This window comes from Ammospiza caudacuta, chromosome 12 (genome assembly GCF_027887145.1).
Source record: "Ammospiza caudacuta isolate bAmmCau1 chromosome 12, bAmmCau1.pri, whole genome shotgun sequence".
NCBI lineage: Eukaryota > Metazoa > Chordata > Aves > Passeriformes > Passerellidae > Ammospiza > Ammospiza caudacuta.
The window spans coordinates 3,333,321-3,359,795 of NC_080604.1; the positions used below are offsets into that span (position 1 = coordinate 3,333,321).

At 44.0% G+C, this 26,475-nt stretch overlaps 1 protein-coding gene across 1 annotated transcript in view; it reads left to right on the plus strand.

Moving 5' to 3' along the window:
* Positions 1-262: 262 nt before the first annotated feature.
* The window catches only part of EFCC1 (EF-hand and coiled-coil domain containing 1), a 41,395-nt gene continuing 15,182 nt past the window's right edge, over positions 263-26,475 (plus strand). The window contains exons 1-2 of the mRNA XM_058813024.1: positions 263-898; positions 2,178-2,584. Coding sequence (XP_058669007.1) covers positions 263-898; positions 2,178-2,584 — 1,043 coding nt within the window. The remainder of the gene's footprint in view (positions 899-2,177; positions 2,585-26,475) is intronic.

Consider the following 26,475-nt stretch of genomic DNA (forward strand, 5'->3'; position numbering starts at 1 on the left):
ATGAAATGGGAAACACTCTTGGGGCGCAGGCTTGGCAGATAAATGGAGCAGGGTAGCACCCGGCCGCTTTGCCGGAATCCCTGTTCGTGCGGGACAAAGGCGGACGCGGCTCCGCTGCGAGGCGAGCCGGGCGCTCGGCGAGCGGCGCTGGAGCGGCGGCGGCCCCGCCCCGCCCGTCCCGCCCCGCCGCGGGCCGGGGCCGAGCGCTCGGCCGGGCGGGAGCTCAGGATGCTCGGGCAGCGCCGCGGGCCGGGCGGGCGCGATGGAGCCGCCTGAGGGCTGGGACCCCTACGGGCGGCCGGCCCGGCGCACCCAGTGGCTGGTCAGCGCCCTCGCCTACCACTACGGGCTGGACCGCGGCGTGGAGAACGAGATCGTCGTGCTGGCCACCGGCCTGGACCAGTACCTGCAGGAGATTTTCCACCACTTGGACTGCGACGGTTCGGGCCGCATCCCCGGCGAGGACTTCCGCACGCTGTGCCAGGTGCTGGGGCTGGAGGAGGCGGCGGAGCCCGAGGAGTGCGCGGGGCTGTGGGACGGGCTCTCGGCCGAGCTCACCTTCCGCCAGTTCCACGCGCGGCTCTGCGGCCACTTCAGCACCCGCGCGGGGCCGCGGCTGCCGCTGGGCCGGGAGAGCGAGCACATCGAGACCCAGATCCGCCTGCGCAGCCCCCGCCGCCGCCGCCGCACCGACCCCGCCGGGCGCGGAGCCGCGGGCAGCGCCGAGCGGCGGCCGCCGGGGCCCTGCTCCCGAGAGTGCTGCGAGGAGATCGCGGCGCTGGAGCAGGCCGAGGACCGCATCGCCAGGCTGGAGGAGGAGAACGGCAGCCTGCGGGAGCTGGTGGAGGACATGCGCGCCGCCCTGCAGAGCAGCGATGCGCGGTGCCTGGCGCTGCAGGTGAGTCCGGGCCGGCCTCTGCACCGGCCTCCCGGGGGCGGCTCGGCTGCCCCGAGTGCTTCAGGAGAGATGCCGCTCCCGGAGAGTCAGTTTATAACCCCTCCACTGCCGCACTGAGACCGAAGCTGCTCCTTCGTCCTCGGCATTACCTTTTTAGCAAAGTTCAGTTACAGAGAGGCCTTAAGGAGAAATATATGGCACCGGTGTACCATTAAATATAGCTGTGAGGAGCACTCTTGTTAAAAGTGTAGCGCAGTTCAGCTTAACAAACCCACGCGTACAATGCTGCTGCTTCTTCTACTGCACGTGCAGTCAGGATGTGCTGATACCATATGCTGGATGTGCGCTAGTGCAGGGTTTTCCCTGAAGTGAGAAAGAACTTTTGGATTCCCCCTTGCACAAGCACAAGCAGTGTCTCGGTCAGAAGTGCCTATAAGAAATATTAGAAGGATGTTTTCCTCAGAGTGTGGTCACGAGGGTTCAGAGTTTGAGCCAGTGCTGCAGGCAGGCTGATGAATAGTCTGGGGCTCCTCTGCACAGCCCCATTAATTCCAGGGCTGGATTCTGCTGGTTCTGCTGGACTGGCTTGAGTGACACACATACATGCTTAACAGCAGTTAAATTCCTCTGACATGAAATAGCTTGGAGCAGGCAGAGCAGGGAAGGGCAGCAGAGACCCATTGTTCTGGCAGGTCTCACCAGGTGTGATTTGATACTAACACAGCACTCCCAGAACTCTGCTCCACCTGTGACACTTCCACTTGCAGTAGATGACTGTTGTCTTCACAATGTCCAGCAAGGCAGGTCAGAGACACTTTTACCATTTTCATCTAAAAAAGGGAAAGGAAATCAGCAGCAAACACGAAGTCACCAGTCAGTAGTCCCAGGAAGAATGAAAATGACAAAGAGGAGAGCTCCAGAACACCCCCAGCTTCTCCCTGCTCTCTTCTTCTGCACAAAACTTCATTGGAAATATCTTTTTCAGCAGACTGCCTCACTCCTGAGTATAGACACAGTAACGACATGAAAGCTACACAGAAACTTGTGCAATAACATGATAAGTGTGTAGTTTGAAAATTAAATGCATAGCTAGGTATTAAAAATTACTTTCCAGAGATTGTTTCCTTGTCTCTGTATTTGGCAAAGGTCAAGTAGCTTTAGTTGCTGATCAACTCTGTGTGATTGAAAAAAACCAAACCAACAAAGCACACTCCAGCCACTTTCAGTCTTCATTAAAACACATCAATTTCTCCCTGCTTTGTGCTCCTGGTCATTACAGGTGGGACTGCGGAAGAGCCATGCCAGCCATACAGGAGAAGGACCCTGCTTCATAGGGAGGAATAGACCATTAACACAGAAGCACTCCCAGACCAAGTGCCTCCAAAATGTCCTGGAGGAAATGGAGCTCATGCGGAGCTCCAGGGATGGGCAGATTGAAGAAGCCATCAGGTTCAGTCAGGAGCTGGAGAAGGAGCTGAAGAGCTCTCAGGAAGCTCTGGTCAGCCTGGAAGATTGCAACCGTAACCTGAGGAGGGAGCAGACAGAGATGAGGAGGAAGGTGGAAGAGGCCAGACACGCTGTCCTCAACAGTCTTGGCAAAGTGAAGGAGCTGGAAGTGAGAGCTAAGGAGGTGCCACATCTGCAAATACATGTCCAGCAGCTGGAATCACAACTGCAGCACTACAGGTAGGTTGGAGTCTGACAAAAAGTGCCTATAAAATCACAGTGTTGGGGCACAAGTGAGTTGGAGAATCTCTGGTGGGGGCTTATTAGATGTCTCCAAAACACCTTGTAAAATCTGGCCAGAGGGAAATTAAAGCTGCTCATCCATTTTCCTTATGGGGGTCTTTAGGAGATCTGGGAGTCTTCCATGCCAAAGTCAGGGTGCGGATCTACAGAGAGCTGAAGTTACTCCTCAGACACACAACAACAGAACTCAGCATGGTAGTGCTTCAGGAAAGCCCCAACACAAACTGCTGACAGTCCTTCAGAAACCATTTCCAACACACTTACTTTTCTTGCTGCCTTTCCTGGTCCTTAGGTGCCATCCCAAGCCAGCTGTAATCAGATGGCTGACTCTCCATTCTGTATAAAAGCTCTTCAGCCTGTCCTAGGAACTGGGGAAAAGCACACCAGGACAACTTCTGGCCAGTAGTTTGAAACTTGCTGTGACTTCATTGCTTCTCCACTGAGAGAACAGGTAATAGAGGAGAGAAGCTGAAACGTTCCTAAACCCACAAAATAACAGAGTGGGAGTCTCAAACAAAAAACACCAGCCAACTGAACCCCACTTTTGTAATAGCATAAACAAACCCTTCCAGAAGTCAGAAAGTTGGTCACAAATTTAATAGTCCACTGCTTCTGTTGCTTTTTATCTCAGACCAAACTTGGGTGGGTATTAAGTGTTAGTCATTTCTGCCCGAGTTTCAGATTGACCTATGGAATAAAATCTAGTTTATATTTTCACTGACCCAAAGCAAAACCAGTATTTCTAGACATATTTTTATTTACACTACTAAAGCTAGTATTTTAATAAATTGCATCTTCTGAAGTCCTTGCCTCTTCCTAAACTCACACTTCCTCTGTTTGCTTATAAGAAGAATTCATCATGAGCTATTTGTGGCATCCTAGATATTGTAGTGTTTTATGAAGTGAGGAAATTCTAAAAATAACCATTTTTACCCAGTGTCTTTCTGTCAGCATTGTGTATAGTAATACAGGCATGGTTGCAGAAGATCAAAGAAAATAGAAGCATTTCTTTAAACATCTATAGGATTTAAAAACCACTGCGAGGGCATGTAACATTCAAGGTGACTGTCAGGGGTCTCTGGATGAATGACACAACTCCTGGTGCTAAAAGGGATCACAGCTTGTCAGGGCTCTCACCTTCTCCTTGGCATGAGCACCAAAGTTTTAAGATGAGTTCTTGTCCTGTGGAATTGCTTTTCCAAAGTACAATGAAGGATAAAAAAGATCACCTTGAAACAGATGAAAGGCAATAAACAATGTCCACTGGCCTTGCAGAGCAGGAACTGCATGGGTTACATCAAAACAAAGACTGTGAGTTTAGAAATGTAAATTATATGTTCCTTGTAACATAACATTCATTTGTAATACTTATTTTTAAATTGCATGCTAATTTAAAGTGAGTGTCAAGCTCAGGAATGGTGCTGGACTGACCATTTGGGAACTACACCCCTTTTTTAGCCCTGTAGCACATCTAGCAGAGGCCCAGGCCAGCTTCCACCCTTTGAGATTCTCTGTTGGCCACAAAGCACCTGCACCTCCCCATCCAGTGAAACAGCTCTCGGTGTAAACAGTTTAACTTAGAGGTGCATCATGATAATTGGGACTTGCATGCCTGGGCTCATATTCCATAACCCATGGAATCCCCTCACTCCCCGTGTTCCCAGAGTGGCACAGAGGTGATGAATAAGCAGTGCAGAGCTGTGTGTTAGGCTGGGGAAAGGGTTCAGCAGCAGCTCTGCCCCACACAGCCTTGGCTGTCCCAGCTTGTCCCACTCCCTCTGCTCACTCACACTGGTGCTCAGGCAGCCCAAACACCTCCTGCTCCGAGAGATTCACCTTCTCCTGACGTGCAGGAGTCCACATCCATGGGTGTGGCTCGGGTGAGCTGCTGGGAGTGCTTGGTGAGGGGAAGAGATGGGTTGGCTGAGGCGTGGAGAGGGAGGGACAGCTGGGAATCCACAGGGTTCTGTCTGTCACTTGGCAAGAGTGTCACTTGTCCTGTTTAAGTCAGGTTGTGTTTCAGTTTGTGTCACTTGTCCTGTTGGTTAAGTCAGGTTGTGTTTCAGTTGCTGTTACCTGTACTGTTAAAGTCTGCCTGTGTTTCAGTCACCTTTCCAGTGAGCAGTTTTCTCCCCTGCCAGCTGCCACAGAGTTTGTGAGCAGGGTCTGGATTTGGCAAGAGCTAATGCTACAAGGTAGGGCTGGAGAGGAATGGGGGGGATTTGGGTGTTCTGCAGAAGGCACTGACAATTGCAGATATCTCTCCTGAGAATTCACCTTTACTGGCTTGCTGAGCCACAGGTTTCCTCCAGCTCAAGTCCAATTTCTTCCAGAGAGGATCATATTCAAGAATGAGTCCAATCTATGAGCTTTACACACTGCTCCTGTTTATAGATTCATATTGATCAAGGAAATGCTTTCTTCTTTTAGGTTCAGATTTTAAAAGCTCTTTTAGCATCTAAATCCCTCTTCTAGACCTTCATCTGAGACCTACTTGCAATCACTTAGATCTGAAATCCCAACCGTGACCTTAAGTTATAATCCCTAATGCAGGAAACAACAGTTTGTACTTAGTCAAGAAAGTGTTAAGTACCTGCAAGTGATTAAATGTTGTCCTAAACTGGAGTGTGTAATTATAATCACCTATTCTTGATTTCATATTCCAGATTCATATTCCTGCGATCTGTATGACTTAAACATGAACGTTTTCTGAGTGCACAGGTTCTTGTGCCAGGGTTTGAACTGCCCCTGTCACATCACTGCCTTCCTAAACCAGCCTAGTTGGCCAAATTCTTTTCTTCAGGTGCCCATCCTGATCTTCCTACTCTGATGAATGTCTCAGGTTTCTGTCTGGACTATCTTTCAGCTTTTCTTTTCGAAGCCCTGTCAAGTTAGTGAGTTAGCTCAACTTTAAAGGTAGATCTCAATAAATTCCTTCCTGAAGAGCTTGAGTTCAGTTCATTTCAGAGGAAAAAGACACCACAAGAAATTGTATACTTACCATGGGTATTGTATCAAAAGGGTGTAATTGCCAGTGCCTGATGACAGGAGAGTTTAGGAAGTCAGGCAACTCCCATTTTTATGCAGTGCCCAGGGAGTTATTCCCAGAGGACAAATCATTAACCACTATTCCCTAAACTCCCTTTTTGTCCCCCACTAAGTTCTGCTGCAGCACAAGGTGACACCATCCATGTATTGTAATAAAATCTCATTATTTCTAAGCATTATTTCTAAAAATACCACACATTAAAATATTACTACAGTTAAAAAAATCACATCTGCAGCTTCTTTCACTCATTGAGCCATTTGCCCTGTTAGAAAAGGAAATTGGATTGGTTTGACATGAATTGTTCCTGCCAAATATGAGTTGGCTTTGTTTTCTCTACTAGATTGGAGGTGGCTTAGAAATTGATTACCTAATAAAGTGTTCATATTCTTTTTTCTCTTTAGGAGCACTGGAGGGAATAGAATGATTTAACAAACATTGTTTTGATCCCAGTGTAAGGAATAAAAGGAAAGGTCATTTAGAATTGAAATAAACTTCATAATATAGATGTTGACAGATGGTTTATGTTGCTGCATTTGTCAGCAGCACAGTAATTACATAGGTCAGTGAAAGAGGTCATAAAATACCAAAAATGCTTCCCATATGCATGGTCTGTCTCCCAAATTACTTAATTATCCATCAGCATTTCTATGTGTTAATGAGTAGGAATCCTTTTGGCATGGAATGCAGAGAAGTTTGTCTCAGCCTCTCATATTTTCCTGTAAATATGATGACTGAGGCCTCTAGTATAATTTTCTCCATTTATTTCATCGGTGTCAATTTTTCAAAAAAGTTATGCTTTAGGTTATTTTATACTGGAAGCAGTTCAGTTTTTGTTCTCTTTCAGGAGGCAATGCCTTGATCTTTTCAATAATTTCACTCTGTAAAATATAACAAGATGGACCAAACAAGTCCAAATCAATAATCCAAGAACAGGAGAGAAATAGGGACATATTCCATACAGGATCAGCTCAATTAAGTGTAGGGAAAAAAAAAGCCATAGGAAGGAAACATTCATACACAATAAAAGCTGTCTATAGTAGGTTATTTCCAGTCAGAATGATAATGGTTTCTATTTAGGCAGCCTAGAACTGTTCTTCTAGTTAAAAAAAATAGACAGTAAAGAAAATTAGGACAATTTTTGATTGACTATTGTCATCAATACCAGCTCCTTGCTGTTGGCAGGTGAGGGACATCTTGGCAATTTGTTCCAGGTGGCACCAAATTTGAGAGGAGGCTGTGGTGTGCATGTGCTGGACAGATGTGCAGGTGAGAAAGAAATCCTTGGACAGGAGCAGGGAGCAGGGACTGGTGGCACTCAGGAAGTGAGCTCAGAGAGTGAAATGAAATGTTAAATTTGCAGAGCCTCATCTGTGAAAACACTCAGATTCTTCTGGATGAACTGATGCAATTTTATTTTCTAACTTTTCCTGGAGCTGATATTGTTTTCTACTAAAGAGTGTAAGAAGTTTTGTATTTCAGAGAAGTCTGCCAAAAACCACAGAGCTTCAAGGTTTGGAAGAAATTAGCTGTAGCAGGTGAATATATTCCCATCACACAAAGCTTAGACTACTTGTCATCAAAGAATCATAAGCTAAGTAAACAAACCAGATTACTCTCATTGGGGACACTTTAAAGCAGCATTTTGATTTCACAAAAGAGGATAATGGAAGGTATTGTTATTTATGGTAGAGAGAACTGTGCAGAGCAATTTAAATAGATTAATTTGGCAGTGTAGAAAATGTATAACATCTCTTTCTGTGGAAGGGCTACTTTTATTTCAAATGCAAGAGTCTTTCAAAGCTTTCCACAATAATAACAGCAAAGCCTTGACTTCAGATCCAGTCACATAATTGCAAGTTGATTTATCCCGAAGGAGCTGCAACATTTACCCCCAGTGTGCTGAAACACTGGAAGTGCAGCCACTTCCCTGCCTTTTTCCATGCTGGGTTCTTGTTTACAGTGTTTATTCTGGGGAGGCTTTCCCTGGCTTCTCCCTAAATCCTCCTTTTATCTGCCTGGCCGTGTTTCTGTGTGGCAGTGAATGGGTGGCAGCTCAGTGGCAGTGCCACACAGGGACACCCGCCTGTCCCCTTGTGATGGTGCACACAGGGGTGCCAGGATGAGGGAAGAGACGAGCATCTGACTCCATGTTTCAGAAGGCTGATTTATTATTTTATGATATATATTATCTTAAAACTATACTAAAAGAATAGAAGAAAGGATTTCATCAGAAGGCTGGCTAAGAATAGAAAAAGAATGATAACAAAGGCTTCTGTCTCAGTCTCTCTGTCCAAGCCATCTGACTATGATTGGCCATTAATTAGAAACAACCACGAGACCAATCACAGATGCACCTGTTGCATTCCACAGCAGCAGATAATCAATGTTTACATTTTGTTCCTGAGGCCTCCCAGCTTCTCAGGAAAAAAAAAAACCTAAGGAAAGGATTTTTCATAAAAGATGTCGGCGACATCCCCTCCTGGCTCTGTTTGCTGGGTCTGCTGGAGCTGGAGCTGTCCCCCAGCTCATCCCTTTCTGGGGATGGAGGGGTGGCAGTGCCCTGCCAGCCCTGCTGCAGCACAGGGACAGAGCCACAGCCTAGCTGGTTTTGTCACCTGTCCCCAGCTGCCTTGCACAGCTGCCTCCCCTTCCCACCCTTCTGTGCGTGATTTGCATCATGCTCACCCCTCCCACACCAGAGGGATTTGTTTTTGCCAAGGGGATGAGCAGTCAGTGTTTCTGCAGCTTTTCTTCCCTGAATTAGTGCCTGGAAGTTCAGGCAGAGTTTGGTGACAGGTATGCATATCCCTCCTTCACCTGCCACCCTGACTTTGTCCAGTCTCCCCAGTGCTCCGCTCACAGCACCAACTTTCTGGGTGATCAACAGATTACCCATCTTGTCCTATCCCCTCCCAGAAAAAGGACTGATTTCACACAGAATCATCACTTTAAAGAAAAACCTTCCTCCCCTACCCCTTTCAAACCCAACCCCTGGAGTCCCCATGAGAGGCTGTGACCCTCAGAAAGCAGAGCTCCCAGTCCAGAGTCACTGGTTTGGGGTTACAGCAAGAACCAGCACCAGCCATGTCCTGGATCCTAACCAGCCCCCAGCCCCCCTGTAAATCCCCCTGTGTTCCTCAGCACACTGCCAGGAGCAGAGGCACCCAGGGGTGGCCTGTCAAGCAGCATTTAAACCTGCCTGGACTCCCAGGAGGCTGGGGCTGAGCTAATAAATGTCACTGATGTGAGGAAATACAGGGCAGGCAGCTCCTGCACTCCAGTGACACAAAGCAGTTACTCAGCAGCCCTGCAAATATTTGTTCTGTTTGGGACTCCTGCTCAATCACTGCCCATGTTTGCTGTGCTGTCCCCTTCCCTTCACCCTCCTGGGTGTCCTTTCAACTTTGTCAGTGTCTCATCTGCCTGCTTAGCAGCATGATTAAAATCCAGACTGATATTTGCCTCTCATGCCTTGCTGGGGTTATCCTCTTTGTGGTACTCAGCACGTTTCCCTGGACCTGCCTGAGAATCTGAACCTCAGCTATTCAGAACTGCAGCCCGTGAAAAAACCTAGGGAAAACTGCAGTCACATCCCAAGGAAAGTGGAAAAAAAAAAAAAAAAAAAAAAAAAAAACCCAAAAAAAAAAACAAACCAAAACCAGAAAAAAAAGATAGAAAAGGATGTCCTGCATTATAAGTAAAACTTGGGTTAAATGGATCTTACAGATTCGTGTCCTGAGATAATCCCAGACTGGCAATTCAAAGACTGAGGTTGCAGTGGGGAGAAGGAGCTGGTTAGTGTATCTGCTTCAGTCCTTTATTACAGAAAAGAGATATCCAGGTATACCTAATTCCTCCTCCCTTCTGGCGGGGAATCTTTAAGACCACCTAAAGATCTAAAGATTAACTTTAAGGTCCCTTCCAACCCAGACCACTCTCTAATTCTATGCTATTTTCACAATTCCAGATGTGAAACCTGATCTGTGTGCTCAAGTCAAGCAACCTGAAAGTTGTAAAATGCATCAAGAGGCTGGCTTTAGCTCAGAGACCATTCCTGGTCTCTGAAAAAGGGAATTTTTATACATTTTTATAGCTTTTTATAATATCCATCTGAAAATTTGGCAGATTCTGATAAAAATGAATAGGTATGTGTGGCCTTAAGGGATCACAAAGATAATGCTCAACGTCAGAGACTGAAAACATAAAGCATGGGCTGAAGCTCAAGCATTATTGCAGATATCTGTAATCCAGGATTTGCCTGTGTTCTCTGCACCATTCCACAGAGGAATGTACTTCATAAAAAAAGAATTGGTTGGCCAATAAATGCCAAATGTAATATTTGAGCATGAGTGTTGTGGTGGTGTTGGGGGGTCCCCAGGACGAGGTGAGAGATGAGAATTTGACTCAAGGTTTTTAGAAGGTTGATATATTATATTATATTATATTATATTATATTATATTATATTATATTATATTATATTATATTATATTATATTATATTTACTAAAACTATACTAAAGAAAAAGAAAGGATACAGACAGAAGGCTGGAAAAGAAGGAATAATAAAAACCCATTATAGACTCAGAGAGTCCAACACAGCTGGCTGTGATTGGCCATTAATTAAAAACAATTCACATGCTGGGTAAACAATTCTGCAAATCACATTCCAAAGCAGCAGAACATGGAGAAGCTGAGGCTTCTCATCTTGCCAGGAGAAGAAATCCTGGCGAAGGGATTTTTCAGAAAATATCACAGTGACACATTAGGAAGTTACTTCTGTGGAACAACTTCACAGCATCGTTCCTAAACCACTTGAAAAAGGAGCTGCAGAGGCTGTGACTGACTGTGTGTTGCAGTCCCTCCTTGTTTGAGGAGAAGACTACTCCCTGAAGGCTGCCTGAGCCTGGAGTGCTGATTGCCATCACAGCAGCCATCACCCCTTGCAGGAGCCAAGTGTTGGGAGTCACATTTCAGTGAAAGACCCCAAACCTTTCAATAAATCTCCAGAATCAAAATCAGGGCCTGTGCTTTGTTCTGTGCAGAACGTTTCAGGGAGGGTTCATGGTGTCCCATTAATCACAGCACTGACAGATCTGGTGCTCCCTGCACGTCTGCTCTGCTTTCACTCCCTGTCCTGACCCCATCCCTGTCCCTGGCGTGAGCTCACCCAGCACCAAAGCACCTGGGGCTGCACAGGCTCAGCTCAGCCAAGATTAAAGCACAGCTTTGGCAGGTTTAAGCCAAGCTCTGAGCGCAGCATTTTCAGTCTGCTGGAGCTGCTAGACCTAAAGAGCACTGCTTGGCACAGAATTACACAAGGCGGAAATAGGAGCAGTCAGAGCAAAGCCAATGCTTGTGAAAATTGCAGAGGAGGTCGGTTTGCTACCCATTTCTGTGCCAGCAAACAGGCAAGGGTGGCATTTCCTACAAGAGTACACGTGTGGTTTGTGGGGCACCACTGGTGTCACCCATGAGCAGCCCTGTCACTATGTGAATGACATTAATAAATCAAATTTCAAAGTACCACTTTAAGATACAAAGAAGGAATAAAATTAAATAATTCACTTTGGTTTCATGTTGAAGAGAGAATTTCCTTGACTGCAAAATACTTTTTGCTCAGACTTCTAACTCAGCCAAATTAAAAAAAAAAAAAAAGAAAATATTCAAACTGTTACAAGCAAAAGTTGCGAGAGAGGCTGGTCCTCAGTCTGAAAGGTCTTTGTTTCCATTAATGAATGTACATGGGTCTGCTTAACTTCCAGTGCTGCTGCCCAGGGACAATTCCTTCAGCAGGGAAAAAAGAACAAGAAAACCAAGAATAAGGATGTTGTCTGTTTGTTTGGTCAGTAAAACTGTGTCTGTGCTTCTGGAGCCCTGGCTGGGATGTGACAGGTTTTTCAGAAACTTTCCAGCTGTGAAATATTCCCACCACTGGCAGGATGTTCCTGGGTAAATGCACTGACTTGGAACAAAAGACCTTTCAGTGTAGCCAGGGGTTGGGATCTCTCAGAAAAGCTGTGATTAATCTCTCTACAGTAGAATTATACACCAGGTTTATTCCTGTGCTGGCAATCTTACACTGTGCTGCTTTCCTCCCTCTCCCCTTGTTCCTGTCTGCTTTGCTCTCTTTGGTTTGGGGGTTTTTGTTCATCATGATTTACAGTTTCCAAAGGATGCTTCAAATGCATTTAAAAATAGGAAACTTGAAAATTAAATAAGTATAAAGCTTTTGAGGTAAATACTGTGCAGGATGTGAATGACCTAAGCTTTGATTTCACATCAAAACCCCATCATTAAGGATCTAAGATCCTTAGAGTTTAGACCTGTACTGTTTATAAAATTGAGGAACTGTCAATCCCTAAGTCTTGGCACTCGTTCTGAAGTATTCAAAGTCATTTATGCTTAAATTGCAGTTCTCCAGCCTTACCAGTTAAGGCCCTGCTTCTGCAAGAAGCAATATCTTACATCAAACAAGTGTTTTCTCCTAGATAGGGTGCACCTTGCTTGACTACTTCACTTTGGTTTCATGTTGAAGAGGCAGTTTCGTTAGTTGCAAAATATTTTTTCCTCAGATTTCTAATCTAACCAAACAAAAAAATAAAGAAAAATATTCAGACTGTTACAAGGAAAAGTTGGGAGAGAAGCTGGTCCTTAGTTTGAAAGGTCTGTGTTTCCATTAGTGAATGTACATGGCTCTGCTTAATATCCAGTGCTTGCTTATAATCCTTGTTTATAATCCAAATTACCTCTGTATCAAATGATGTTGTTTTTAGAGCAGAAAATTATTAATGCTGGAAAGGCAGCATTCATTGCTTCCCCTTCCAAGCAGAGGGAGCTTTCCTGTGGCAGGTTCCCATGGAGCAGCTAAATTAATGGATCTCTGTTTCCTGAGGGAATGTGACTCACAGAGCAGAAATCACCAGGAAGTAATTGATGCTTTGCTACCTCATGTCCTCCAGCCAAGCCTTTAATTCTATTAATCCACATTTACCTGTCATTATATGCAGGAAACAAACACAAATAACCCCTAAACAGAGCAGTGACTCCATGGGCAGAGCCCACAAAGCATCCTGAGCCTTCCAGTTTGTCTGCCCAGTGCCTGGAAGGCAGAGCTGGATTCTTCCTTCTCTACAGAAAGAAAAGAGAGCACAGGGGGGAGAAGGAGCAGCTCTGCTCATTACCATGAGAAAGGAGCTGTCAAAGCATCTCCTTCTTTCATCCTCCCTCCCTCCCTCCACAGCCTTTTTCTGACCCAAATGGAGCTGGAATCAGAGCCTGGGGTGAGGGACTGAGCTGCAGGGACACAGTGGGCTGGGGTGTCATTGGCACCCTTAGATGTGAAGGGGTGGGACTATTTTCAAGCTAAGAAGGATTCATTGCTCAGACAAACATCAGTCTCAGAGGCCAGGAGAGGAGCAAGTATTTGGCCATAGCTCAAGAGCAGTCACAAGTTCTTTGTTACAAGGCAATACAGGACTTTCTAACCCAATGACAGCTGCCACAGGGTTTATTTTGCTTTTCTAACCCATCACCTTTACTCACTTCTGCTGCACTGTGGATACTTTTGTCCAATGGCTTCTGTCTCACATGCACACAAATGCTTCTGTTATAATTCTGAACTCTCAGCTCACTCCACACAACCCCAGCCCTACACTACAAACCCTTCACCATCTCAGCAGTACAGCTGCTCACTTAGTTAAAGCACATTCTTACAAGTATAGAACCATAAGTTTACGATTTTTCTGTCTAATATCTGTGTATTGTATTTTTACATCAATCCAAGCTTCTTCCAAGGCTGCAGCTCAAACCCTTCAGTGTCTGTGGAAGTTTCTGTTTCTCCAATTCCCACAAGTAGGGATGGGCAGGGCAGGCAGCACAGCTCCTCTCTGGGCTCCTCCACTTCATGGGGCACAGGCTGCTGCACGGTGGGCAGAGAAATCCCCTTTTTCCAGGGGGGGAAAATCCCCTTTTTCCAGGAGGGGAGGCTCCTGCGTGGAGAGCACCACCAGCCAGGTGTGCATGTCACCTGTGCTCCAGCTATCCTTGTCATGGGCACCTGAATCTCCTCAGACAGCCTGCAGAAAGGCTCAAAATAAAATTTAAATGGCTCGTTCGAATTGAGTTCTGTGTTATAACAGCTCACAATGGGCAAGATGAATGTGGGCTGGGAGAGCTGCTGAAGTACAGAAGAAAACCAGGAACTGCATTGTTTTTAGGGCAGGTTTATGAACCATCCATCAGCTCAACATGCCGAGACCCGAGTTCACTTTCAGTGGTTTATTATTTTTAGTGAAGTTAAGCAATCCAATGCTTTTGGATTTTGGTTTGCATTTTAACCAAGCTTAGAATGAAGGAAGTTTTCAGTGACAAAAGTGCTCCCAGGACTCTGGGAACATATGCTGCCATGCCAAGCTTTACAAAAATGCTTTATTTTTTCCATTACTTTATAAGTGAAACTGTAAACCCATGATCTGGCCCAGATATAATATAAAAAGTGCCAGGTCAGAGGTGAGTGCTATAAAACAGGTGTAAAAAAGCTTATGTGGCTTAGATTGTGTATCCTTAAATTTAAAGGACTTCCCCTCCTTCCTTGACTAAACAAATTCATCTGCACACACTGGCAATGCACTTAGTGGATGAATTTGTGTACTGTAAATGCATTCCATATTTTATATTTTAGAAGATTATTTTGTGTTCTAAAAGGTGTATCCTGTCTGTTGTTAAACCCCAGGATATTTCAGATTGCTTCTCTCTCATTAAACCCTGCAGAAGAGAGCATCCTTCAGAGATGAGTCTGCACCTATCTCTGCAGCTAAAAGCAGTGAAGTTCCAGCTCAGTAATTTGATTCAAGTCTCCACTAAAAGTGCATTTGAATGACAAAGCTTGGATTCAGATCAGAATATCCACTGGGAGGGAGATGGATACCTAACTTTGGCTTTATCCTAATTTCAACCACAGCTGGCAGTCTGGACATGTGTTTAGTTTGGAGATTTCTGTATTTTAGTTGGAAAAATCTGCTTTATATCCCATGGTAAGGAAAGCTATAATATTGTGATTATCATTTGATTTTTAAGTGAAATAATACTGGAAATAAAGATTTTTAAATTGCTCAGTTAGTCAAGATATGAAAAACCAGGATCAACTCTGAAGAATTGCAGGATGATCCTGGGACACTGAGTGAGGGACGGTGGCAGGTACCAAATAAATGAAATTAAATTCATTTGGGGGGCTAAAAAACAAAACCAACCCCAAACAATACTCTCAGCTTCAGTGAAACAGACACAGTAATGAGAGTTTATTACAGATGCTGAAAAATTACAGCTTTGAGCTTTATAACTCTAGGAATGTATCTGTTCAGTTATTAAGCTGCAGGAAGGAAAGCAAATAAGATATTAAAATGTATTACAAAGGGAACAGAGAACAGTACAAAGAAAATAATTATGCACATTCACAGAACACCTGTATCAGAACAAGGAAATTCATGATCTTCCACCAAAACCAATTAAACTGGAAGAGGCCTAGAAAAGGCAAAGAGTGTGAAAAAAAGGCATGGAAATTATTTTAGCCACATGCAGATGCGGAAGAGAGGTAGCTTTGGAGATTTGCATCCAGAAGATGAATAGGGAGAATTATTCAGTCTCAGCACAGGAGCTGTGAGTCAGCTCATGAAAGCAGAGGAAGGTTCAAAGCAGACAGAAAACAAAATTCTTCTCACCCAGTGGGTGCCACAAGCTTGGAGCACCTTCCTGAACAGTGCTGAGCTTGAGGAAATGTTACACAGATTAAACAAGCAACTAAAATATCAATTTAAAAAAAACCCAACTACTTAGCAGGTGTTAAATAGAAAGATGACTCCACCTGAGTCACTGTGGGAATGACTGAAATACTGCAGTGGAAGGCCAGGGGAGGACTAAGGATGCCCCAGATCCATGAAGAGCAGGGGAAGTGCATCTCTAGTATTGTCTTTGAGCCTTTAATGCACATGAAATGACAAAATAAGAGTTTGGGTTTCTGACATCACCTTGGCTTCATCTGCAGGAGTCCAAGGTCACAGCTCTGGGAGTGAAGCTCATCTCCATCTGTCACCTCAGAGCTCCCATGCTCTGAGCCCTGACTCACCCCAGACCACAGCTTTGGATGTTGTCCCTTCACATCAATTTCCCCTTCTAAAAAGTGATTTTAATCCACAGGAAAAGGCAGCTATTACCCACAGCAGCCCCTGCTCCCACCATCACCTTTAAGATGACCTCCAGCTTAGAGATGCTGTCTCATTCTTCTGTAACACCCTCCTCTCATTCAGGTGCACAAATATCTCTGATAGCAGGAGATTAGCAGGATTTAAAATGGATTAACCGTTCCTCTGGCGAGGAGAATTTCTGAGCTACAGTGATAAATATTAGCTCCAGTTTGGGAAAATCTCTGACTCGCAGCTTTAGCCCAAACTTCCCCGTTAGCAATCTCTGTCAGATTTCTTGCACACCCCTCCCAAGCTTCTCCTTGTGGGACATAATGAGTAGGATACAGGATTAGGTGGCTGAAGAGCCCAGCCCAAATCTGGTGTGACAAAACCCTGCACAAGTCCCTGCCTTTAGGTCAGGCTTTCCCTTTCTGGCATTGTCCTGGCTGCAATCACTGGTTTAATCTCCTTTCAGAGCCCAGGAGCTCCTGCTGGGCTGGGAACCAGCACGGGCCATTCAATGGAGATGTCAGCCTTTGTGTGACAGACTGCCACACCAATATTGCAAGGAGCCTTTTCAGCCCTTCGTGCCAACAGCAAAATCTCATCTGAAAAGCCAGGCTTAGTGTTTCTGACATGCTGGCACAGCAAATATTTCCCCACATAATTGAAAAACATCATTTGTAAGAGTGTTGGCCCAGGGGTTCTCAACACAGGCTGAGATCTGGGGGCAAGCAGAGCATTCTCAGAATACTCTGTGTTTATCAGAAATAGATAATATTAACATTTTATATTTCATTTTAAATAAAAATTCTAAAATGTAAGAAAATTAAATAAATTTAAATTAAAATATTTTTAAATTTATATTATAAATATATATTTATATAGTATAATTTTATATTTAAATATATATTTATGTATTATAAAATAGAATAAATATATTAATAATATATTAATTAATATTTATATTTATAATAAATACATTAATAATTTATAATAACTATTTTTATATTAACTATATTACATATTATAATTATTAATTTATAACTATTATATAGTAGTTATATTATAATTATACTATAACTATATTAATATTTATATTATATATTTATAATAAATATTTATATATTTACAATAAATATATTAATCAATATATTTATTGCTATCTTATAATATTTCTAATATTTCCATTCACTTGGCCTTAGTGCTGTTTGCAGCTGGCTGACACAGACATGCACTGGTATTTCTCTGTGCACATTTGCTCACTTCACTCCAAGCTGCTTGGTATGTGCATGTATAACCAATATTAAAGCTTCTGTTCAATATTCTGTGTGATATCATTCACATCCAAGTGCCTCACCTCTCTCTGCCCATAAAGGCAGCTCTAACATGATTTCTCACACTCTGTTGGGACTGTAAGGGAGAGAAAATGGTGTTTTATAACCCTGGAAAGAGGGATTTTTCTTATTTCCAGTCCAGGTAGTCCTGAGATAGAAATACAACATTTTATCTCATTGGAAAAAGGAATGAAGGATTAACGGTGAGCCCTCTCTTCCTTTAAAACCCCTCTGAGGATATAAGAATAACCTGACTCCACAAATGGGGAAGAACAGACAGGGCAGCTGTGCTGTAAAACACAAAGGTTAAGCAGATGGCACAGAAGGAGTTATCACTGCAGGGCACACTCTGCATTATTCACTTCAACAGAGCAAATCATCCCAAACTCATCCCAAACTCATCCCGCACCAGCACTGCTGAGGAACACAAGCAGCTGGATTTTCAGCAGCATGGCTTTTATTGATACATATTGATCACCACTCAAACTACACTATCAGATTATTTCAGTTATTGTAACAGCTCATGTCACCAGAAAAATAACTGCTGGTTTAAGTGGCAAAATGAGAAAGTAACTTTGTGTAATAGATCTTATTACTTTGTATGTGTAATAGATCTTATTACTTTGTACTGTCCTACCCAGACCAGGGATTTAGGAATATTTTGAATCTGACATCCACATTTGTTATTTCAGAAATCTGTTTTTGTAGAGGTTACACTGTCCTTGCCAGAACTAGAGATATAAAATACACGCTGTATCCTGAATATTTTAGTGCTAGAGAAATTCCTGTATGATAAAGGAGCATGATGAAATTATCTGGTTAGATTATTCAGGAAAATCTCATTTAAAATCTCTTCGCATCAATGCATGACTTGGGGAAGGCTGAGTGCTGTGAATTCTAGAGAACTCCACCATGAATATCAAATAAGATAATTTAAAAAGCAAACACTGATTTAGAAGAGCTACACTTGGACTAGCTGATGGCTGTCAGTCCCTTCCCACTGAACTGTTCCATTCTACAAGAAGAATTCATCAGGTTTTTAAACATGGCATTGTAGTTTTCCTCTTCAGGAAATTCATTTTATAAAAATAAACCACATTCTATCAGATTTCAAAGTTGCAAGTCTAATCCTCACCAGGGGACAGGAGAAATTTTTTCTTTATGGGCTGTTTTGAGATTTTAATTTAAGGAACTTTTTTCCATTGTTATTGATGCTATGTTGGCAAATAAGTACAAATACATAACTGCACATGCTGCTCTAGTAAAATTTATGTGTTTTTTGTATTTTTTGTATCAATCCTTAGAGCACTTTCCAAGTGGTCACAGACCCACAGAGAATGAAAAATAATTTGATTAAGGCAGCCTAAATGTGGATTCCAGAGTGATTGCTCAGGAAATGACCCCCTGCACCAGCTGAGATGGGTCTGAAGGCAGGCTGGGGTCTGCACTGCAACGTTTCATTTGGGTTTTATTCATCTTGTAGAGGGAAAGTCCAATGTGTTGCCTCGAAATGATGTTACTCTGATTTCAGCAGCTTTTATAGAGTTGAGGGAATCTCTGGGGAGCATCAGGGGTAGTTTGGAGAGGTGTCCACCATCCTCAGTTCCTGCTGGCTCCTGCAGCCTTGGGCACAAGAACAAGGAGGTCTCAGATCTCCATCAGCCTTGGAAGGTGAAGAAATCCAGAGGGTCCATGGAAGATGCACCTGCCAGAGGCAATTAAATAATAATTACAATGATTACAATAATTGCAATTATTATTTAAAACTATACAGGCAAAACCTAACAACTGTGAAGAGTTGCAGACCCTTGGAAAGCTTGCAGTGATTACCTAGTAAATGTCTTTGGAGCTGGCATCTCAGGGATGTTGAGATTTTTCTACATTTTCTTCTGCAGTAATGTAGGGACATGAGGAGTCAACGAGAGCAGCACCAGCACTGTGGACTCTCTTCCCTGGTTTTGGAAACAAATGCAGTCCTTGCAGAAGTAACAGGCCCCAGATGTGACTGCTCTGCTGGGGTACCAAGGGAGGGAAGGCTCAGGGAACAATCCTGCATTTGTCTCCATCTGCAGCCATGGGTTAGCAGCACAGAGCAGACACAGGAGAGAAGCAGCTCTTGTTTAACAGCAATTGCATCAGGAAATTTAGAATATTCAACTGAATAAGAGCAGACTGTCCGCGGCAAATTGCACAAGGCCAGAAAAAAGAATTTCCTAGAATCATGCTCAGTCTTGGTGGGAAAGCACAGCCACTGAAAGATCTCCACAGAATCCCATTGTCTGGGGCTGACAAAGGGCTGGATACAAGGACCTCCTTTGGAATAAAAGGCAGGCCTGGAAGCTCTGCTGCAGGCCAGGGTTTTGTTCAACCCTCTCCCAAACATCAGTGATACACTCCAGAGCCACCTTTGATCCTGCATGGCCTTTCCAGGAACTGAATAAACAGGAGTTTGAAGGGAACTGTTTTGGAATATTGGGAACATACATCGTGTCTCTCCTGCTCTGCCATGGATCCAAGGGCTGAATTCCCCTGATTCTGATAAATGTGTTTGAATGACAATTCCTGAAGCAGGTGCCAGCACTGTCACCACGAGGTGCTCACACCTGGAGGCTGCCTGGGCCGTGAGTGGTGAAAGTCATCTCAAACAGGCTGCATGTGGAATAGCTTTGATTTCTGTTCCTAATGATGTGTTTGGGTTTTAACTGGAGATCTGGGAATGATCTCAGATTTTAAACAAATGTTTCTGCTAGAAAATCAAATTTATGCACCAGTTGGGTTTTTTCCCTGGCTTTGGTCCTTCATCAGATCTGGAGCCTGTTACTTCTCAAAGCAGCATTAATAGTGGCCCTCACATCTGAAAGTAAGGTTCTTTCTGCTCCCAGAGGGGTGAGAGCCCTGAAAACAAGCAGGATTTTTCCTGACTTGCCCAGCTCTGAGCAGGATCATGCAGTTCAATGAGCCTTTGCTAATGCAAAGCAGCCTCGTGCAGGCTCCAGGGATGCAGTCATTAATCCTTGGAGGACACAAACCTACAGCTGGCTGCCTTTACTGCCAGCAGCTTTCCTTAACAACCCTCCAGAAATACCATGTTTCATGTACTCTGCCCTGCTGGAGGAATGTCCAGCCCAAAAGGCAGGCAGGGCATGGTCAGTGCCACCTTCAGCTGTTCTTGCCAGGCTGGTTTGAAAATGCAGCTCTGAAAATGCTCTCCCAGGGCCCCTCTCAGATCCTGAACCCCAGGGCACATCACAGGGAGCAGCCATTCATTCCTGCAGTGAAAAACTGCACTGAGTGCACCCACAGCAATCAGGAGCACTTTGAAGAACCATCAGTGATGGTTTGGAGGGAGATGGGTGCTCTGCTGATAAATCTCAGGCTGAACAATATTGCACTTTGCACATTCTATATTGATTTTTTTCCCCCATTTAGGGGCATCTACAGAAACCAAAACCAAGAAATATCTACATTCCAAAGCCCTGCTGCTGTTTTTTTAAGTCTCTCTCATACGAAACAGTCTCTTGGCAAACACCAGTGCTTCCAGCAGTTCCAGCTGGAGCAGCAAAGCAAAGCCAGCAGGGCTTTCTTGTGGCACTGAGCTGAAAGGAGCCCAGAACTGAGCAGCACATCCCTGCTGGTTGTGCTCTGGCCTCAAAGGGACCCTCTCACATCTCCAAAGCCTTCTGTGCTCGCTCTGATGCAAACTTCAAAAAGTACAATATGAAATGTTCCCCTGTTCTGGGGTGTTGCCTTTAAAAATCCAACCAGCAGCATTTGCCAGCTGAGTGGAGTGGATAAAACAGATTTTGTTTCAGATGCTTTTGCATTGTGAGGATTTTGAGCTTTTATTTCATGTATCTCTTGAAATACAATGTGTCTAATTACTAAAGCCTAGCTGTGGAACTCAGAGACATCCTCTGCTTTCATTTTTTGCCATTTTCTGTATCAGAAATGAGCACAGAATGTATTATCACTAAGTTCTCAAATGCAAACAACACACTGTGAAGGCCAAATCCATCTTCTCCTTTCTGATAGTTTGGCTTTATGAAATTAAGCAAGTGACAGTAAAAGCAAGTCAAATTTCCTTTGAAGCATTTACAAATGTAAGAGTTTCTCCCCTCAGAATTGTCATTGCACATGCTATATCCCCATTTTTGATGGGCCTCTGTCACCTTCCTTACACTCCACAGCCCAAAATTCCCAATGCAGCCATGTTATGGTTTAAGGCAAATTTGGGAGAAAACTGGAACATTTTCCTCGTGTGACTAGAGTTGCTCTTAAGGTGGAGAGTTACAAATTCCCCCTCCCTTTTCAGTGCTCACAATAAATTCTATAACAATTCCATCACATCTAGAACTTTGTGGCAGTTTGAAGATGGATCAGAAAGGATCATTGCAAAACCTCTAGAAGGTTTTAATTAACAACTATTTCTGTATGTCAGATTTTGTCAGATTTTATCCTGAGCTGTCTTCCCTTCTAATGCATAAATCTCAGGATTTGAAACTGAATTATAGAAGGTCAAAAAGCCAAGGGAAAAGATGAAGTCTCATACTGGGGGCAAGAGGAACAGAATCAGCATGAGAAAGTTTGGGATCCCATCCAAGACTAAGAGAGATGGGAGGTTTTCCAAAAGGGTTGCCCAGGGCAGTAAAGTGAAAATAGAAAATATGGTGTAATAGAAAATAGAAAATATGGTGTAAAAAACAGGTTACAGAAGTTTCAAGTGCTGGTCACCTACTGTCAACTACAATGAAAAGCTAAATATATAAATACCTGAGGTTTTTAATCCTGCTGCAGCCCTGTGATGTTATTAATCACTGTTTTTACATAAGATAACACCACTGGTATCACCTACTGCTTCAAACAACCACATTTATTTTAAGTCTTCCTCCTAGTGCTGATCACAGAAAGCTTCTGAGGACTGCTTCCTGTTTTTCACACAGATTTCCCTCTCTTCCTGTGGAAATCTATTGAGGAAGCTCTCTGAAAACAAGAGGAAGTATCTGTTTCTAAATACCTGTGAGAGTGTCCAAGGGAAGGGTCGTTGCCCCCTGTGGGGCTCCTGGGGCTGCTCGTGATGGGGAGCACGATGTGTCCCCCCAAAAAAGCTCCAACCCCTCACACACAGCTGAGATCCCCCATGGAGAGGCTCCAATAATGAGGGGAAAACTGCAATTAAGCATTGGCTTAATTTTTAATTTTTTTTAAGAGGGAGAAGCAAAGAACCAAAGCCTTTTGTTAAAATATTATTGACTTTGAAAACAGGAATCCTGTTTGCCCAACTTCCCCATGAGGAATTTTCCTGTACTATGACCAGCTCTCTCCTTCACCTCATTTCAGAGCTCTGCACTGCAGCCTGTGGTGGCCGCATAATTAGAGCTAAACTCTAATTAAACTGAGTTTATGTCAATGAGATGTCATAATTGGCTAAAATGATGCACCTAAGTGTTCTGCTAGGAAAGAGTCTATGTAAATTTAAACTCAGATCTAAGTTTAAGTGACTTTGTTGATTAATGCAGTGCAAACCTGCTTGGGCTGGGGCTCATCAAAGAAATGGGAGGTGCTGCTGAGACAGGCAGAGGTGCAGCATGGAGAAGGGAAATGAGCCAGAGTGCTGAGCACTGGCAGAAATCAGTTCTTACACCCAGGGAGCAGCTAAAATGGTCACATTACACTCCTGCCAGTGGCTTTTGACCTCCCAATAATGTTTCTTATTCAACCATATCAGCAACAAAAGACAAAATAGAAGCTGCTATAACTGCTGCCAAAGCACAGGATCCTAATGCAGAATCCTAATAAATGCAGAATCACTAGACAGCATTTTCTGGTCTTTAGGAACTGGCAAATAACTTATAAATATTTGACCCTGAGATTGGCTCAGTTGCTCAGAGCAGGGTGTTGGCAATGGCAAGATTGTGGATTTGATCCAGCCATGGGCCATTCACTTACGATTGTGCCTTGAGAGTTCAGAACTTTCTGAGTTCTGTGAATCAATTCAGGAGTTACTTTTCAGTCACCTACCAGAACAATATTTCAAGAAAGCAAGGGACAGGCTGCTCTCAGAAAACTTTAAAACTTTCTAAAGGCATCAAGCTAGCAGGCACGGAGGTGGGATTGAAGGAACATGCAGAATTCCAGAGTCTCTGGTGGAGAGCAGCTCTCTGAAGCTCTGAGGATGTTTTTGCAAAGCAGCAAACAGGGTGAGGTAATTGTTGTTGCTTCCTGATGCAGGATCTGAGGAGTGGAAGCTGCTGGCTCTGACACCTCAGCTCAGCTCTCCTGGGGAAGCTGCAGGCACCAAAACCCCTTTGCACAGCTCCTAAGAAATACCCAGCTTGGATGCAGAGCTGCTCACAGCCCCTCCCTCACACATTCCTGTCGGGTTTTCCCAAACTCAGGAAGACCCTGTCAGAAATAACTCACAGCCAGCTGAGGGCACAGTGTTTGCTGTTAAATGAGCCATCTTCTCTCCTGTCACTCCAGATCCACGAGGCTCTAAATCTGGGAGGTGCTGAAATAAATCCTGAAGGAATTTACGTGCCAGTAAGCAGGAGCTCTCGGTCTGTGCCACACTCAGGCATAGCTGCAGTTTTACAGACATCAGAAAGAGCTCTGAGTGGAATTCTGCAGGATCTTCACCCAGCTGTTAAATAGTCTGTTAGGAAGAACACTTCTGAAGACCTTAAAAGGCTCCCTGGACATTTGATTCTTACTGCCCTACACTGCAGCACCCAGGAGATAAGGGAAGGATTCCTGGGGATTAAACAGCACAGGTCTACGTGAAGGAACACACGAGGTGAGGGCTGTTACACAAGGAAATGCTCACAGGATCACAGCTCTGCTTCCCCTGGCCTCAATGATTTATGTCAAGTGCCTTGGTTAGAGCTGTCAGTGCTCAGACCACCACAGGATTTTAGTTATTAATTTTTTTCATTGTAGGCTTTCAAGCATCTTTCTGTAAAATCCAAGTCAGGAAAGACGGAATTCTCGAAATGTGAGTTTGAAAAGCAGGGAGGACAAACAGAATGTATCCAGGCAGTTCTGGCACGGGCGTGTGGGGTGAGGCTGTGTTTGCTCCCACATGCCTCTGTTGCTGTTCCTTGTGGGTGGGCTCAAAGCACACCTCAAACAATCATTGTGCACCCTCAATTCCATCCTGGGTGCGCAAAGGTTGGGGCTGCCTTCCAGAGTGCTCAAAGCCACCACAGGAGGGACAGCAAGGCACTGCCCTGCTGTGTGTGACAGCACCACCCCAACATGCAGGGAGATGGAAAGGTTTGCAAGAAAACATCAATGATTTTTTCTAGAGGCTGGTGATTTTGGCAAGAAAATGAAAATAGTCAGCCAAGAAACTGGAAACCTCCCAGAACTGTAACCATTAGAGTTGAAGTTACAACTGTGCTTTAGAACTGCCCATATAAAGCCAGGATATTTAGTGATCTTTATTATAGCCACTAAAAATTAATGTTTTTAAACATTTATCTTTAATACCTGACAGATATTTAAAGCTATTTAAAAGCTGAGATAAAGCATCTGGACTGATCACAGAACGTTCATTCATTGGATTTCTGTTGGGGAGGAGCTCACAGCTCCAGCCAGAGAGGGATGAATTCAGAAAACCCACACAGACACTCAGCTCCAGCATGAAAACAAAATCTCAGCTGTAAATGAATAGTCATAAATAATTCCAAAATGTGCACACCTGAAGTCTCTAATTCCCACAGGGAGTAAGCCAAATCTGAAACCATTCTGAGTTCACTGAACTCTGACAGCTTAGGTAAAATAGTACAAAAATAAAAATCACACCTCATTTTGGTTAAAAAACACAAATCCTACACTTTGAAAATAAAGCATAGCTCTGAGTATAACTACACTCAGGGCAATGTACACACACAGCTGTTTGATCTGCTCCAAGGAAGTCTCTAAAAAAGACCAGTTAAAGGTCTGTGAATGACAAGTTAATAATTCCTCAGAGTTATTTTCTGACTAGTCAGAAATTATTCGAGCCCAAGATTTGCTCAGCACCAGAAGCAGGTGGGTTTTCCTGCAGCTCCATGTTTCCATAACAATACAGCAGAGCCAATTAAAAGCCAATTAGTCATGGACATTACTTTGAGGTCCAGTGCTTTGCAAACTCTCCCCTCGGCAGTGCTGCTGCCCATTGTGCTGGGGACAAAGGCTCTGCCATGAATGGGGGCTGTTTCCCTGTCTCCATGGAAGCCTTGCCACGCTCACCCCACACAAACCTTCCCCCTCTGATCTTTGCCCCAAACAAATGTGCTGTTTATTCACTCTGCTTCTCATTTATGGAGACCCATTTGATGCTGTATGAATGGCAATGAGGAGAGAATTAAACCTGTGTTTGAGAAGCAGTGACGATCCCTGCTTCCAGCTCCTCCTCCACACCTGCTGGAAAAGATCTCCACGATACTTTAAAATTCTCCATTAAAATCTTAACCACTGCAATAAATATTCACTGAAATATCAGCATGTGTTATGTGAACTAACTCTAGAATCTGAAACCCAAGCAATCTGAATTATACTGCAGCTCAAAACTGAGAGCAATCTGCTCAGACACCAACTGTGGTGCTCAAGAAGTTGTAAAGGATTCCTGTAGAGTACCAGAAAATCAGCACATTGCAGGAAGGTAAAATGCAGTATCCCTGTGCAGGGGAATATCCCCCAGCTGCTCTCCAGAACTGAAGCTCTGTGATGATTCTCAGAGCCCCCACTCTGAACGTCCAGGCTTTACAGTGCATTTTATTTGTGCACCACTCCAGAATTATTTTTTCCAGAACTGATGATGGGGATTGCTGTTTCCCTTGGCTTTCAGGAAATCCAGTTGTTGCTGAGCTGAACAGCTCCATAAATTGCAAATGAAGTAAGTCATTAGTTTTTAATGCAGTCAGCCCTACTCAAGGGGGTAAAGCAAGTGCTGGCTTCTCAGCAAGGCTGAGCTCAGCTTCCCCCCTACAGATGTTTTCAAATAGTGACTTCTGTGGTTAAATTCATCATCTTGTTTACTCCTTACAGTTTCACAGGCAATAAGGGAGCTACCATTGGTGTGGCTCCTCAGGAGCAGCTGAGTTAAACAAAAGCTCTGCAATTCTGGTCATGGCCTCAGCTGCTCTGTCCCTGCAGCCAAAGTCCCCTCCCAGCTGCAGCTGGAGCTCCAGGCAGGAAGCACAGGATTTGTACAGAAAGCTTACATGATACAACTTGTGTCAGCAGGACCCACCTGCTAAGCGGTTTAGCTCTCATTTTTGC